The sequence below is a fragment of the Neofelis nebulosa genome, chromosome 7 (assembly GCF_028018385.1).
Source record: "Neofelis nebulosa isolate mNeoNeb1 chromosome 7, mNeoNeb1.pri, whole genome shotgun sequence".
NCBI classification, from domain to species: Eukaryota; Metazoa; Chordata; class Mammalia; order Carnivora; family Felidae; genus Neofelis; species Neofelis nebulosa.
Window position 1 is genome coordinate 83,175,096 of NC_080788.1, and position 16,190 is coordinate 83,191,285.

Genomic DNA, 16,190 nt, shown 5'->3' on the forward strand with positions numbered 1-16,190 from the left:
TATTCCAAGGTTGTCTCCCACTGAGGACTGCGTCTGTGTTGTTATCTCATGGCTTGGACAGAGGGTATTTCTTGCTGACCAGGCATTATCTTAGCCCTCACTGACCCTGCCAATTCTCTGAGGTCTGGCTTCAGAGGTTCCTCCTCCTCTCCTTGGGGTCACTGTGCCTCTGTTGCTATGGCAACACCTTTGTCAAGTTCACCAGGTGAACTCCCAGAAACTTCATGGGAGAGAAAAGTGTCCTCAGGGAGGGGATAAAAGAGCAGGTAGCAAGGGGAGTCCTGACCAGAGTTTCCTCTGACCATAGCATTCCCACTCCAGTTATGGTGAAGGAACTTTAAGGAAGTCTCTTCCCAGACTTCCTAGCAGGTGATGGAGCTGATATCCTTGTGCTTTTGGCTTTCTTTTCAACCTGTCTCACATACTTCCTCTCTGGATCTTAGTCCAAGAGATGGGAGGATATGTATCTTAGTACCTGCTCCTTTTGCCTTTATTTTTTCCTTATTCTCCAGATCCATACATATGGAAAGGGTGAGCTTTTCCCTTTATTTCTCCTTTGCTCTTAATATTCCCCTGAATCATACCTTCCTAATTTGGGGGATGGCATTCTGCTTTTCCCCTGTCTTTATGGTTAAATGTGAGAGAATGCAAGGAGAGAGAAATGATGACCATAATTCGGGTGGTATTTCTAAAAGAAAATTTTAATGTTTGTTTATTTTTGAGAGAGACAGAGAAAGAGTGTGGGCAGGGGAGGGACAGAAAAAGAAGGAGACACAGGATACAAAGCAGGCTCCAGGCTCTGAGCTGTCAGCACAGAGCCTGATGTGGGGCTCAAACTCAAGAAACGTGAGATCATGACCTGAGCCCAAGTCTAATGCTTAACCGACTGAGTCACCTAGGAACCCCTCAGGTGGTATTTCTAAATGATTGAACCTTCATGTGAGCAAATGCTTATTAGTCATTTCTTACTAGTAACTCACAGAGTTAATAAAGAAAGCTTGATGGTTTATCTGTCCCTGTTACAGTGGTTTTTGTTTGTTTTTTAATATTTTAAAATAAGATCCTATTTCAGATTTCCAGTGAATGCTGGAATTCCTTGCTATTCAAAACGAGGTCCATGACCAGCAGCATTGCCAGTTGCCAACAATTGTTAAGAATGCAGAATCTCAGGCCACACCCTAGAATTACTGAATCAGGATCATCATTCAACAAACTCCTCACTTGGGCATTAAAGTCTGAGAATCACTGTTCTGGGCCACCATAGCCTTTCTGAAGCTTTTGGTCATATCACCTATACCCAAGATCAGCATTCAGCTAAACATTAATTCTACATATCAGTCAGTGACAATCCTTGCCCTTGGATGCTTATGGTCTTAACCAGTAATATTTATAATGATGGTAAAGTAATTAAAATAAAATTGACAATTCTAGATTCAGTCTCCATCACCAGACCCACCTTAAGTTGTTTTGTTTTTTTTTTGACAGATTAAGATTAAATTGTAAATTATGAAAAGTGGATGTTCATTTTTTTGAAAAGCAGTCATTTAACGTACAGAGACAGGAACAAGATAGTAATAAGATACTCACTTGATAGATAAATCCAGATTCATACTTGAGCCTGCTGCTTCATTGGTACTGATAGGGTTTTGCTCAGTTACAGTTTGGCAAGGATGTGATTTCTTTTAAAGAGATGATTTTTGGAGAAAGGACAAAGTCATAGTTTTTCATCCTGCATTTTCATTTTCTGATCACAGTGTTTTAGAAGAATCTGGGCTTTACTTATGCACCAGGCTTTCAATAGAGAATCACATTAATCCTTTTAAGCTCCTTATTCTAATGATTTATTTTGTTGAAAACCATAGTGATCCTCCTTTGAATTTTAATGATTGCTGGCTATTCAAAGATTCATTGTTTTGACTTCCTGTCCTTACCTTTGTTTCCTACATGTCTGTGGGGAACACCTGTCTAATACTGGATCTGCCCCTGGTTCTCACTGGCTTACCAGAGTCACTCAAGCCTATCTCTCAGTGTTAAGCTGAAATGCTGGCTACTCATCCATGACAATAAATGTAGCATATATGTTTGCAGAGATAGGCAGGTAGACAGCAGAGGGACAAATAAATGATTGAGTCATTTCCCAGTGAAAATGATATTTAAGATATGATAAGAAATTGTGACCATAATAGAGAAATTAGTCAAATTAGTATTCTTAATCATGGATGATTTTAGGATGTGATACCTATGAAAACCTAGTAGATGATAAAGAGATTTGAATTTTGAGGGTGCTATTCTGACCCCAAATTCTGGGCCATGTAACTTTCACAAGACACTGACCCTCTGTTCCTCACACTGTTAATATGGCAATGCTCTCTTTCAAGGACATAGAAGTAGTCATTTTGTTCAAGTGCTGCAAATCCTCAAAAAGGATTTGCAGATGGAAAGAGTGATGATGTGTCGCTGGTATGAGCATCAGAATTACATGTTATGTTTTCAAAATCTAAGAAATGCTATGTCACGGGCTTGAGTTTCTATTTTGCCCACTGTGTAACCACACAGAGAATTTTTCTCTTCTCTTTTTACAGGTATCACCTAGGAACATCATGGGTTTTCAAGAATATATTATTCTAATATGAGATTTTAACAACTACACTGTATTTATGCATAATACATTTTGTGCCTTATCTTCAGGCTTCTGGACTTTGATTCAGAATATCAGGAGCTCTGGGATTGGCTGATTGACATGGAGTCCCTCGTGATGGACAGCCACGACCTGATGATGTCAGAGGAGCAGCAGCGGCATCTTTACAAGGTTAGAGCTACCCTTCTTGCCTTTACCTTGCTGTGGAAGATCTGATTAGCCTGACAAGTCTCTCTCTCTCAGGATATCTTTGCGTTCATTGTATGTATCATGGTGTCTATTAGAATTCCCTTCCCTGTCCCCAAACTCATTTCCATCCCTTGTGTGCTGACAGGCTGCACCGACATCATAATTGCAAGAAAGTTCCCTTTATCACATTCTATTTGGTGTAATTCTATAGAAGGACAAAGATTTATCTCCAAGATGAATAGCAATAAATGAAACTGCATTAATAAATAGACTGAAACAAAATGAAGGATAAATGGACTGGTAACATTTAACAAAATGTGTTTTCATTGGAGCACTCAGGTGGATTCTATCCACCCCTCAGATCTTTGCAGAGAAAAAAGAAATTTGCCTTCAGTTTGGCTTGCTACTTTCAGGGTAGAGGGCTCATTCAATTTAATGTTTATTAGTGATACATAGAGCAGACGTTGTCATATTAAGTCAATACATTTTCATGTGATTTAAGAAAACTGGCTTGGAACTCATATATTGATTGCAGGCAATCCATCTAATAACTATCTATATTGTTTTTCCGTGTCTGCTAATTCACCTTTAGCCTAGTATGTTTTACCAATTCTACTTAAATAGTCTTAGAAGTTCTTATAAAACATCTATGTGATTTTGACTGAAAAAAAAAATGGTTGCAAGATTCACAGTGTCTGAAAAAGCTGTTGGGGAGGGTTAGAGGGACTTTCCACTGAAATATCAGATTGCAGTAAATCTTCCTCATTTAGGCAATTTTTATTGGAGTAATTCTGACAGTTGTCATCCTTGAATTGCTTTGAGCATATGGCATATTTCAAAGAGCAGATTGTGAATCATAAAAAATAAAATTAATAACTAACCACAGAATCAGCAACAGTATAATGACAAGAAACAACTACCCTCTAGCTTTAAAAAATTTCTTATAGAATAAGAAGTACATTCAAGGTCAAATAAAAGTTGTCTTCTTTCTTCCTCATTATTTATCATTTTGAGTTCCTTTCCTTAATATGTTAACTTTTACCTTCTCTAAAGAGAGATCTTTATTTATACTTTTCAAGGGTCTGGTTGACTTTAATTAGTGTCCCCTGAGAATCGTCTTGGTTAAGAGAAGATATAAGCTCCCCAGGGAGTCAGCACATGGTGATATTTTATTCCTTAAAGAATTGTGTTCCGACATTAATCGAGTTTGTTGACTATTAGCTATTTCCTGTATGGATAGCTGTCCACATTAACAACAAAGCTATCCAATATATCTTCTGAGCATAATATATTGTTAGAGTTACAGTCTTCACCTAATGTAAACAAAGCTAGGTGACTTCACATTTCATGTCAGGATCAAGAATTATGTATGAAAAAATGCCCATTAATCTTTATTAATTTACTGATACAAAAATATTAGTTTTATTCCTAATAATTAAGCATTAAAAATCGAGCCAACCAGGAAAAAATAATACAAAAGTTAACTAATCATAAGCCATTATCTCAGATTTTATTGCACTCTTGATGCCAAATAACATTTCTTTTCTTCTTAATGCATTTTGTATTTTGCACATAAACCACTATTTTTTTTTTCAGAAACAGTGCTATTCTTTGTCAAAATCACATCCATATAATTTACATCACAATTAATAGGAAATCAGTCTTCTTTTTCTTGTGGTTTCCTTGTAAGTGCTCTGCCTGAGAATTCCCATTCTGGCATATTCAAAGCTATTATTCCACCCACTCAGTACTTCTGGATTATAGTGTTTTCCCAAACATTTTCCATACCAGGGTTCTTCGTTTGTGACTCATGTCCTGTTATCATCTTTCTGCTTAGAGGTGTTCAACATAGCTAACTAAGTTCATGAGACTAGCACTAACTTTGCATTTGGCTTATAAGCAAAATTAAAGATTGAATTACACACCAAAGGCGAATGCTACAAGAGTTCAGAGTCTTTCTTTATACAAACCCCCACATTATTCCAGAGTTTTAGAAACCTCAAAAGCAATCCTGAGGATATTGGCTAAGGAGTCATTTAGAACTTGGGATGGCTCCTGAATTAGAAAAATTGATGGAGGAAAATTAATTTCAGGTCTTTGTCTAGAATCCTCAGGGATTCTTAGGTTAGGTCAACATTTTCAATGTCCCATTCGTCTGTTCTAATGCGCTTTTTCAGAAATCAACTCAACTGATGACTTGGGGGAGGGAGGTTTGAAGTCTATTGATCATAGAGACCCCTGAGTAATAGGGCTTTTCAGTTGGTCCCCAGGCCTTCCTAGGCTTTCAATACCATTTGAGACTTTAATCTTTAAATTTGTTGGCCCTGAAAGATATCAATGCTTTCTCAGCATTTTTCATCAAGGGCACCACTGACATTTGGGACAAAACAATTTTTTGTTGGTGAAGGGGACTACCCCGTCCACTGTAGAGCATTTACTATTCACATTCCCTAGTCATTGTGACAATTCAACAGGATGCCCAACCACATGTCACAGCATTCCCAATCCATCTTGACCTATGCACATCATCTTCATTTCTTAAAATGCTTCTGTAACACCCAAGAAAAATTCCTTGCTTTTGTATTTTGTACATTGTGAGGTAAAACACCTTATATAGCTGATGTTGAACCAATAGTTGTTGAGTGAAAAAATTAAGGATGAATGCTTGTTTCAGCAGCACATATACTAAAAAATTAAGAATGAGAATGAAGTTTGTGATCTCTGGTATTAATGTAAAGAATGAAGGGGAAACGTTTAAGAGAGACCTTCAGCTGAGCAATGGTAAAATCCCAGGAACTGGAGACCAGGACAGAATCATTATTCCTGTTATCATAGAATCCAAAAGTTTTTCTGTCCTCTCTCTGGGGGGATCTCTATATTTCATCACTCAACTCTTTTCCTGGAGTAGATAGTCATGCCCAGATCCTGGTTCATTACAGGCATTATACAGTCCTAAGTTGATCCCCAAAGTCCACATTTGGATAGGTTGTGTTAGAGAAAGTATAATAAGTTTGTAGTCAATGAGAGTGAAGATTTTTTAGCATTTTCAACATCAAGTACTACATGCCTGACTTTACCAATTTTTGTATATTCTGGTCTTCGATAGAAAGTCATCTGACCTTTACTCCTAGATAGGGAGGTACCAATAAATACCTTAGACTATTCATTCAGCAGACCTCCCAAGTTGGGTGCCTATTGTGGTATATTGGTTACCCTAAACCAGCAAAATACCAAAGGGATTTATTAAAGGAAAGGAATTAGACTTAATAGGCAAAGAATACATTGACACAACCTGACATAATTTAGAACCTTAACATTACAATGGGCTACAAAGTGGATTTTCTGTTTAAACCATTTCTTGTTATTTTCAGATTGTTAGAAATTGAAGACCATTTTTTTTCCTAAATTTTCAACCGCAGTGTCTTAAGAGCAACCTGTATCTTCCTTATATATACTTTCCTTGTATAACCACTTCCTTAAAAATACTTTCTTACTTGTTTTGAGATAGTAAGCCATACTGCCAATATCTTTCCCTCTCCCTTCTTTGTCCGGCCCACTGACCCAACCTCTGAATGAGGACCTTCTATAGCTATTTTCTAATAAACACTGGCAGTATTGTCAGCCTGGAAAACAGAAACGTAGTTCTTTCTCGTTTTTTCTTCCTCAGTGTGAGAATCACCTCCAAGGAGAATTTGCTCCCCCTCTCTCACGTTCTTTTTCTTCATTCCTTCTACCTTCCTAAGTAGGACAATTTAATTTGTCAAAAGTAACCACCGTGATTTTGAAAGTTTAGCTCCTATTTGGACTGGAGTTACGTAGCCAGAATTCATAATCACTGGGAGCTGTCACTCTGCTGGTCTGCATGTGCATTAACTATTAATGGAGAAATATTTAAAACCCACTTGCAAAGGAAGAGCTCCATTTTTTCATTTCTACAGATCAAAGGTGGCATTATTCTTGGGCTCAGGGAAGCTTAAGACACCTCCTCCCCCATCCTATGAATTTTATAGACTGAGTGACCTAGAAGTATCTCCACGATCAACGAGGCTGGAGCTCAGGCTGCTGCTGTTGCCGTTCTGCCCTCTGCAGCAGACATAGTTGACTCTGCAGGGCTGGGAGGGTGTGCCCTGGCCAGGGCTCCTTACTGTTGCCACAAAGCACTGCCCATTCTCTGCCAAGTGCAAAGCACAGATGACAGAGCCCTTCGTGATCCTGGATTGGTGTGGAGTTCTAGAGTCCAAAGGTTAGTTTCAAGGGCCAAATTCAAAAGTTGCAGTCTGGTGATTACTACTATTATACTTGAACAAGAGCTGTTTTCAGATAGTATTCAGAAAGTACAAAGCTCACCAAAAACAGCACATTTATGGATTTACTCCTTGAGAATGGTCTAGCTGCTCCTCATCAATAAAATATTAGATTATATCATTTCCAAGGGGTTAAAATAACCCTTACAGCTTAAAAATTGTATAAATTAGTACGCATTTCAACTAAGACCTTTATACTTTCAAGGAATTCATACTGAAGATTTTACATTTCATTTTGAGGGTTAGTTGCTCTCATATAGTTCTGCTTTTAGGGCAAAAATGCAAATGACCTCTATCTTTCTCTGTTGGTATAAGTGTTACACAATTATGTCCTATGTGCAAAAGGAAAAGGCCCGTTCACTTTGCATAATACAATGCTCACTAAAGAGGCTAATTACATTTTTACTCTGCTCTGGATTTGAGGTTGTTTATAAGAATTCACAGGAAAATTTTTAAAATGTTTTTAACACCAAAATACAAATCAGAACTGGGGAAAATATACATAGACTAGAGTCCCTTTCTCTGAGAAGAGTTAATATGTAGGCATATAGACTGTATGGTCCTACACACTTAATAAAGATCCCAAAACTCCACTCTGGGTTTCCTGGTAGTGAAAGCGAAGAGGGAAATGTGCTCAATCGCAAAATTTACATCTTCCATGAGAAAAAAAATCACACTTCATTTGAAGACATTAAGTTTATTTTGATACTTAGATATGAATACATTTTCTTTTAGGATTTTTTTTTAATATGTAAGGGATTAGAATGGCATGGTAGTGAAATATCTAACCACCATATTTCTTACAAGTTTCTAAATATAATACTTCTACCAAGTGAATTAATTATTTTTCTCTAACTCTGTTGTCAGGTAATGTTTACAGACTTTGATCACAGCTCTCACCCGAAGGTGGCACTCCTCTCGATGATAGTTTGGCCAGGTGGAATTAATAAGAGAGGGCATCAATATTATATATTTGAAGAGAAGAGGATATTAGGAAAGTGAGAGGGAAATATAAGCATTGAAGAGAAAGAAACACAGTTGAAATTAGTTAATCTACAGTTTACCAAACAAAAATGAATAATTTAAAACAATTAAATAGAAAAGAGTAAGTTTAAATCATGGGTGGGTGAATGAATAGATAAGAAAATGCTAAAAAAAACAAATACAAACAAATAAAAAGAGCTAAACACTGAAAGGATTGTTTTAGGAAAAAAACAGATAAGAGAAAGGGATAAATTTTAAAGGAGAAAATGTCACTTTTAGAGAATTTGGGTCTGTATTAAAAGGCAAGTATTATGACTTTTAAAAGAAAAACTTCTGGGGAATAAGAAACAGCATAAAAAAAGAAAAATGGGACATAGCTGGCTTGCTATTTTATAACTATTGATGCCAAAATGATGTTGTCATAGCTATGAACCAATCAGAGAAAACAGATTAATCACGCTATCTCTGTATTTTATAAATTCACAAATTTCAACCCTCTCTAATAGTTCTCTTTTATTTTGTTCTGGACCAGGTCTAAATAATTTCATATGTGGCCTGATACCTTTAAGACTGAACTTGAGCTTCTAAAAATATGTTAGGGTGGTTCATAGTCTAAGTCATAGGAGGTAGGCTTAAAATAGAAGAAAATCCATTACCTTAAAAAAATTTTTTTTTTTACATGTTGGTGTTTGGGTATAAAAGAAGTGTGTCAAAAAATTAAGTTCTGTTAATTAGGATTTAGTTTGGAATTTCAGTACCAAAATGAAGCAAATTAGTTATTGAAGCAGACAAGGTAAAAATGTACCAGATATATCAGGCACAAGAATCTAATGATAATTTTTTACCTCTTCCTCAGTAGATTAATTGTAGAGCTTAATTGTATGTTAGATTAAAACTCCATTAAGATAAGAAGAATATGCTTAAAATCATTATAATATTTCAAATAACATTATCTAGTCATTTTAAAAGTGATCAGAATAGGAAAATCTAGGCTACCTCCACTGCTATGTAGAAATGGATTTGTTTTTCCATTTTTATTAAAGTTAAAAAGTCCTTAGATTAACTGCCATATTAATGTGAGCATTGATGAATCAGTGTTTGCTATGAAGACTTAAATATGCATATATTTTTCTTTTCTTTCCTTTTTTGAGAGAGGATAAAACTCATCCTGAACATGTTCAGAGGAAAAAGTGGATGGATGTGGTTTCTGAACAATATAGGAAACACTGTTTTTGCTGGAGCTTACAATTCCTGTTTGAATCACTTTTTTAAGAGGAAAAAAAAAAGAAGGACGTTAAGAGAATAGTATGCCAAGAAATAGTTGGCTGTGTGTGCATAGGGGCAAGCAAGGAAAGGCCGCCAGCAGTCTTTGTCTCTGGTGGGTGAGCTACTGTCCGGAAGGTGCGTTGGCTCTCTGGGCTGCCTCTGCTGTATTGTGCTGCTCCCTCTCTCCCTGGCCTGGCCTGCTCTGGCCTAGAGTGGATCAAACAAGCCGTGGGGAAAGTTCCCCTCATTTGCATCACTTCTAGACAGCCCTGTCGTACTCTTTGCTGACAGGAAATCACTGTCTTTGTCACCTTTTCTCAGGGCCCTCCTTTTGGCAGAGATGGGCCATGTGACCACGCTTAATCACAACAACAGGGCTGGCTCAGGACTCAATGACATGTTTTCCTCAGCACTTCAATAAATGGGGTAGAGGAGTCAGGAGGAAATGACTACATTAATTTTAAAGTGAAAAGATAATTAACACTTGAAGGACTAATGCTACAACCTATGGAATTATTATTCAAATTGAAGTTAATTTATCAAAAACTTGTGAAAACTATCTCCCCTAATGCAACTGTTTAAAAAAAAATAAACCTTGAATAGTAAGAGTTGGGCGTGTTGGAGGGAGAGTGGGAAGAAGGCGGGGAGAGAGGGGCTTTGGATGGAGAGGGAGAGAGAAAAGGGGGGAGAGAAAGAGGGAAATCATAGCAGGCATTAGCTGTGTTTGAAAAAGCAACTTAAATGGGCTAACACTTCAACATTTGGGACTGAAGGCTGGAGCATGTAAAACGCTTACTTAGATGATATGAATAGGACACTGGCAAACAAAAGCAGCAGTGTGCTCCTAGAAAACTGTGCTTCAAGGAGTTTCCTTGGCAACAGAAATGCAGTTCCAAAAGTAGACAGAACTTTCCTCAGAAAACATACTATTAATAACAACCTTCCGGAACAACTTGGAACAATCTGACGACTTGGCAATAATAATGCCAAGTGTTCTGCAAATTAATCTAACACATAACAGTTATGTTTCCCTTGCCCGTAATTCTGCTGGACCCTACCAAGAGCTAACTCCTTGCTTTTCAGTGGCAAAATGTGAAAAATATTTCTAAATGTTGTCATGGAAAAAGAAAACCAAAAGGAGTGCTGGTGGCCAACGGTGTCCAGTGATTGTGTTTAGCCTTTTGGAACCTACAATTGAATTTAATGAGATGAGTTTACTCCAATTAGAGCTACTACGTTTAGTATCTCATCCCAACAAAGATGCTTCCGTGAACAAAACTTGTTAAAGGGTTAACAGCCTGAGAATTGCTGTGATGTGAAGCACATCTTGAGGCCATTGGTTATATAAATGTAACACTTCACTAAATACGTGCTGGGTGTTATTTTTAAAAGCATCATCATTTCTTGTCAGCCCAGAGAATAAACTAATCTTGGATCTACTTGGCCAATGGGAATCATTTGAATTCTCCTGAAGGCAATACGTTTGCCAGCCATGAAAGGTGTAGTGTTCCCCTCCTCTGACCTTTCCTGAATCCTTGGATCTAAAGGTTAAAAGTAATCAATATCTCATTGCGCAGCTTGGTTTCAGGGTAATAAGTAATAACCATCATGTTAAAATCCAAATGATTACAGATAGCACTTAAATGAGTTGACCTGTTTGGGAGCTTTTATTAATTGCAATTATCAGGATAATCATTAGAGTTTGCTAATAAAATTTGGATTAAATTGCAAAAATTTCAGCCTTTAACTTTTGAAAAACGACTCTTAATTAGATGTGAATGTGCAGTGTTCCCTCCTGTGTTAAGCTGAGAGATTTGGCTTCAACCCCACATATTTGTAGATTTCTTTCTGGTTTTTTGTAAAATAAATTAGAGGAACATTTAAGCTCCTCATAAGAAAGGGTGTTTGTTAGGTTCACTGCCACCTTTGGCTCCAGAACTGCTCCATACTATGTGTATGTTTCAGTTAAGTGACTGCATGGAAATGTCCCTCACCTACTTTTTTGCATTTCCTATTTTTAAATTATGTATCTTCAATGGTTATAATCATATGTAGGCTAATCTGGCTTGTAGCTAGAAAAAAAATGTATGATGTATGATTACACTGTACATGATATGAACTGGGAATTATTTGTTTTTTTTAAAAAAAGGACTACCAAAGTTTAATGATGAAAACCAAGTATTATCATTGTCAAAGTGGTCTTGATATAAAAATAATAAATGTTAGGTTTAATGTTCCATACATTTACATCAGTAAGGCACTGGTTGTCATCTATAACTGCCTATATCAGGAAGGCATTGTTTTTCGTAACCATATCATAACGACACTAAATCATATAACTTACAATGTAAGTTATACCATAACCAAGTGTATAAGATATGCTACTGAACCCAAATATTATGTCTGTATGATTATTCTAAGTTTTATAATTTATTAGAATTATAAATGCATGTATTCTGAAAACAGGAAGGTGGGGATAGAAGGGAACCTAGATGATATTTTAGTTATTTCAAAAAAGGTCCTGGTGCGGTCTTCAGCAACACATACACTAAAATTGGAACAATACAAAGGAAATTAGCATGGCCCCTGCACGAGGATGACACACAAATTCATGAAGCATTCCATATTAAAAAAAAAAAAAAGTCCTGGTACCTGTTCAGAATAGTCTGGAGAACCCTGGATGGGAAAAGCTTAACCATAGTACTTTCACAGATAAACTCATTAACTTGCTTTTTTCTTCTCCTAATCTCACTACCATGTCTAACCTTAGAAAGAGGTAGATTTGTGGTTGAGGAACATCATATTTGGAGTATTAAGATTGTCCAAAACCAACTATTTCCTTTACTAAATTTCCATCCTGCCTTAAATCCCAGCCTTAAGATTCATTTCTTTGGGGACGCCTGGGTGGCTCAGTCGGTTAAGTGTCTGACTCCTGATATTGGTTCAGATCACAATTTCACGATTCATGGGATTGAGCCCTGCATGGGGCTCTGTGCTAACAGCACAGGGCCGACTTGGGATTCTCTCTCTCCCTCTCTCTCTGCCCCTTCTCTACTTGCTCTCTCTCTCAAAATAAATAAACATTAGAAATTTTTTAAATTCATTTCTTTGAGGTAAAAAAGAGTGCACTTTACTGGATGCAGGTATTCTATGGGGGTAGGAGAATAATACTGAATTGAATGTCAATTTTAACATTTAGTTTAAATGGAAGGGCACTAGGAGGGGAAGATAGAAGGGGTAGAGAGAAGAAATCTAGGAAGGGGACCAAGGATAGATGTTATTTATTCCACCATTTGATAAAAAGGGAAGTACATTCGTGTGTGTGTGTGTGTGTGTGTGTGTGTGTGTGTGTGCGTGTTATGAGATAGGAGTAGGATGGAGGGAGAAAAAAACTAAATTGGTCAAATCTTACTATTTGACTATGTTAGTGCCCCCTGTGCACATTCTTATTTAATGCTCACAATGATCCTGAATTATTTTTCCCTACTTCATGCATCTGAGCCTGAAACACAGAGAGGTTAAGTGACTAGCCTAAAAGACAACTTGTGCCTCAGGTTAGACTAAGGTTTGCTGAAGTTACAAACAACCCCCAAGTCTCAAAGGTTTACGGTTATGAAGATTTACTTCTCACAGGATCAGTCACCCTCTTAAATATTCCTTCAATGTGGCAAAGGGAAAAGAGAGTTCTGGAGGGTCTCACTCTTGCCATTAAACCTTTACCTGGAAGAGACACAGTTCACTTCCTTTCAAAATCATGACCGGAAGTAATCACATGGCCTCACCCTACTCCAAAGTGGTTGGGGAAATGCATCTCTACTCTATGCCTGAAAGGCAGAAAACAAGAAATTGTTGTTGGGCTGTATCAATAACTATCACAAGAAATAAGTCACTTTGAACCCAGTCTGGGTGGCTCTAATACCCACAATCTTTCTTTCACGTGCTCCTTGCCTGCTCACTATTGTCCCATATTTTCTCCTCCACAAGAGGAAAAATTCTTGCAAATGCATTTTCCTCCCTCCACATGAGCTTTTGGTGCCTAGATAAGAAAGAAGGCCCTACATATTAAATGGAACATCAGCAGAGAAAGCATGATGGACTTGGGTTTGCTCTATAGCCAATCATCAGGCTATTCTGTGAAACTCCCCAAACTTTCTTAAGCACCTTAGCACCCTGGGAAAGTGTTACCATTTTGAGTCTCACGGGAACCTCCCATGTTTTGTCAGACTCAGGAAAGCTAAGGCTGAAAAAATTTATGTTTTTGGGTGAGATGCACTAAAGGCAGCATTGCCCTAGGAAGGTTCAACCTCATGGATCCTGTTATTGCCAAAGGGAGTTACTGAAGAAGGGTCCCCATGGAGAGATACTCTAGAGGAATATCATTTGCGGAAAAGCCATTTTCCAGTCCTGTCAAGGAGGCAATTTTAGTTCTCAGAAACAAGGGCATTCCCAAGCATATTTTTAATAATGTTGGCATTTGCAGAGCTCATACATTCTTAAACTAGGCACTTCTGTGACACTCTGTACCTAATGAGGCACACTGGGGTAAGCTAAGAAGGAAGTGGTGCTCCTGCTGAACCTTCATTCATTTACATAAGACACAAAACATAAACATACACGCACATACATACACACCCATATTTTCTTGTACTGAAGCCAAGAAAGAGTCAAGCAGGCTAATACCTTTGGGGTTGTATAATTTTTATTCTAAATATTTTTAGACCACAGATCTCCAGCCTTTCTCCAGAAGGACATCTATACATCCCAGTAACTCATCTGAACACACTATTTCAGCCTCTTTCTAAGTAATTGATTCTATATGCTCACTGACATTTGCTTAAAGAAAATTTGTGACTTGTGATATTTCCCTTGTCATCTCATTTTATCCATTAAAAAGTAGGAAGTTTTGTTTTTGAAAAGTAGGCAGTTTGTGGGAGAGGTATAACACACACGTGGTTATGCACACACATTTATATGTGTTTACAAATATACACATGCGTCTACAAAGTATTAACTCATTTAGTTAAAAAAAATCTTTCATCAGGATTGAATCTGGATGAAACCAGATTCCTTGGACCAGATATGCTTGTAGTCCCAAGACATTTAAATCATGCATTTGTAAATAACTATATAAACTTCCTTCGTATATGCCAAGTTTCAGTTTGGAGCTCATTTCTAGGTTATAAATCTGGGCATATTGGATTTTGCTACCTTAATTAGAATAGTTTACTCCTTCAATATTCATAGGTGCATCCCTAAAAGAGCCCTCCTTGAGAATAATTTAGCCATGAGTACTTTGTTATAACTAAGTGCATATTTTTAGTGATGATAGATTTGGACTATGTGGACCAAATTTGAGAATGAATGATTATAATTTTTGTTAGACTCCACACTCCAGGATAGCAAGGTTCATGTCCGTGTTGTTTATTGCCATATCTCCACTGCCTAGTGCAATACCTGGCACATAATAGAAACTCAATAAATATAAGTTGAGAAGCACCTCTCAAATAGGTTTATTTAATAATCTATTAATTAAATTCTATCAATCAGAACTATGCTATCATTTCATTACTTTTGCAAGAGAACAACCCTATTGTCATGCTCTGGTAATGAAACATCATGGCATCCTCTTATATTGTATAAAAAAAAGAAAAACAAAAATCTCTCTCATTTAAAAACCAAAGTGCATTAAGTGCAGTTCTTAATACTCAGAATACTTGAATTTGACCAGATTGGTATGAGGGAGAAAGACAGGGTGGTAAGGAAAGAAAGAGGGAGGGAGGAAGGGAAGGATAATGATGACCATGTCTGAGACAAATGGTACAAAAATGTATAACTAATCACCATAATTCTGTAGCTAGTCTACCACCTCTCAAACTATAATATTTGTTGATGTATTTTATTTATGTAGACATTATAATTACTTATTTCATATAAGGATAACATGTATCATGCAAATATAAAACCTAAAAATAGAACAATAGATACAGGTGAACATGCACAGCCATTAGAAATGGTAGGAATATCAGCACATTTTTTTCTTCTACCATGGTTAATGGGAGAGTTTATTGACATATTTGTTGTAGAAAATTGGCTTCAGAGGAGTACGTATATCTAACAAAGTTGTCGTGAAGGAAGTGAGAAAAACAATAAGAGATTTGGACTCTAGCTCATCATGATGAGGGTGGATGGATGGAGCCTAAAAGACTGATTCATCGTTCCAAAGCTACAGCTAACTAACTCAGAATATGCAACTTAAAAAAATCCACTGCTGTAATGTCAGAAGGCTGAAATGTAATGTTGAAATTTTCTCCCACTCTTTCATTTAAAAAAAAGTTTCACACTTCATAATTTTAAAACTAATCCTCATATATGGTCATTTATATTTTTTACTTAGCCATTAATTATAAGATTTATTGATTTTAAGCAATTAAGAAAAAGCTAAAAGATGTACTATTTATAATTAGAATTTGAGAAAGATTTGTGATGAATTTATTGCTCCTATTTATGTCCACCTTGACATCCTTCCCACTGAACTTTGTCCTTCCTCCTCAGCTTTCTTCAGCTGAGACATGTTGAGATTTGGCAATAAGTGTGAAGAGCATTCCTCTCCGTGTGATTTTTCTCTCTTCTTCCTCAGTGTCTTCTGCCTGTTGGTGCTGAAGATCCATTCTGTGAATCACTGGATTTCTTACAAGCCATGAACAAAAATCCTCATGTTCATTAAAACTTAAGCTAATTGAATTCTTGTTCTACAACATGGGAATATAGCAAAATAACTCAAATTTGGCTAGCATTTTATAATCCATGTT

At 36.9% G+C, this 16,190-nt stretch overlaps 1 protein-coding gene and 1 non-coding gene across 8 annotated transcripts in view; both read left to right on the top strand.

Moving 5' to 3' along the window:
* Positions 1-16,190, top strand: part of AKAP6 (A-kinase anchoring protein 6) — a 500,699-nt gene that overhangs the window by 366,733 nt on the left and 117,776 nt on the right. For all 7 annotated transcript variants that reach the window (XM_058738770.1, XM_058738775.1, XM_058738774.1 and 4 more), the window contains one exon: positions 2,689-2,809. In XM_058738770.1, the coding sequence (XP_058594753.1) occupies positions 2,689-2,809 (121 nt within the window). The remainder of the gene's footprint in view (positions 1-2,688; positions 2,810-16,190) is intronic.
* Positions 11,908-12,012, top strand: LOC131518343 (U6 spliceosomal RNA). Its single transcript, XR_009265034.1, has one exon. It is a non-coding gene; the product is annotated as a U6 spliceosomal RNA (small nuclear RNA).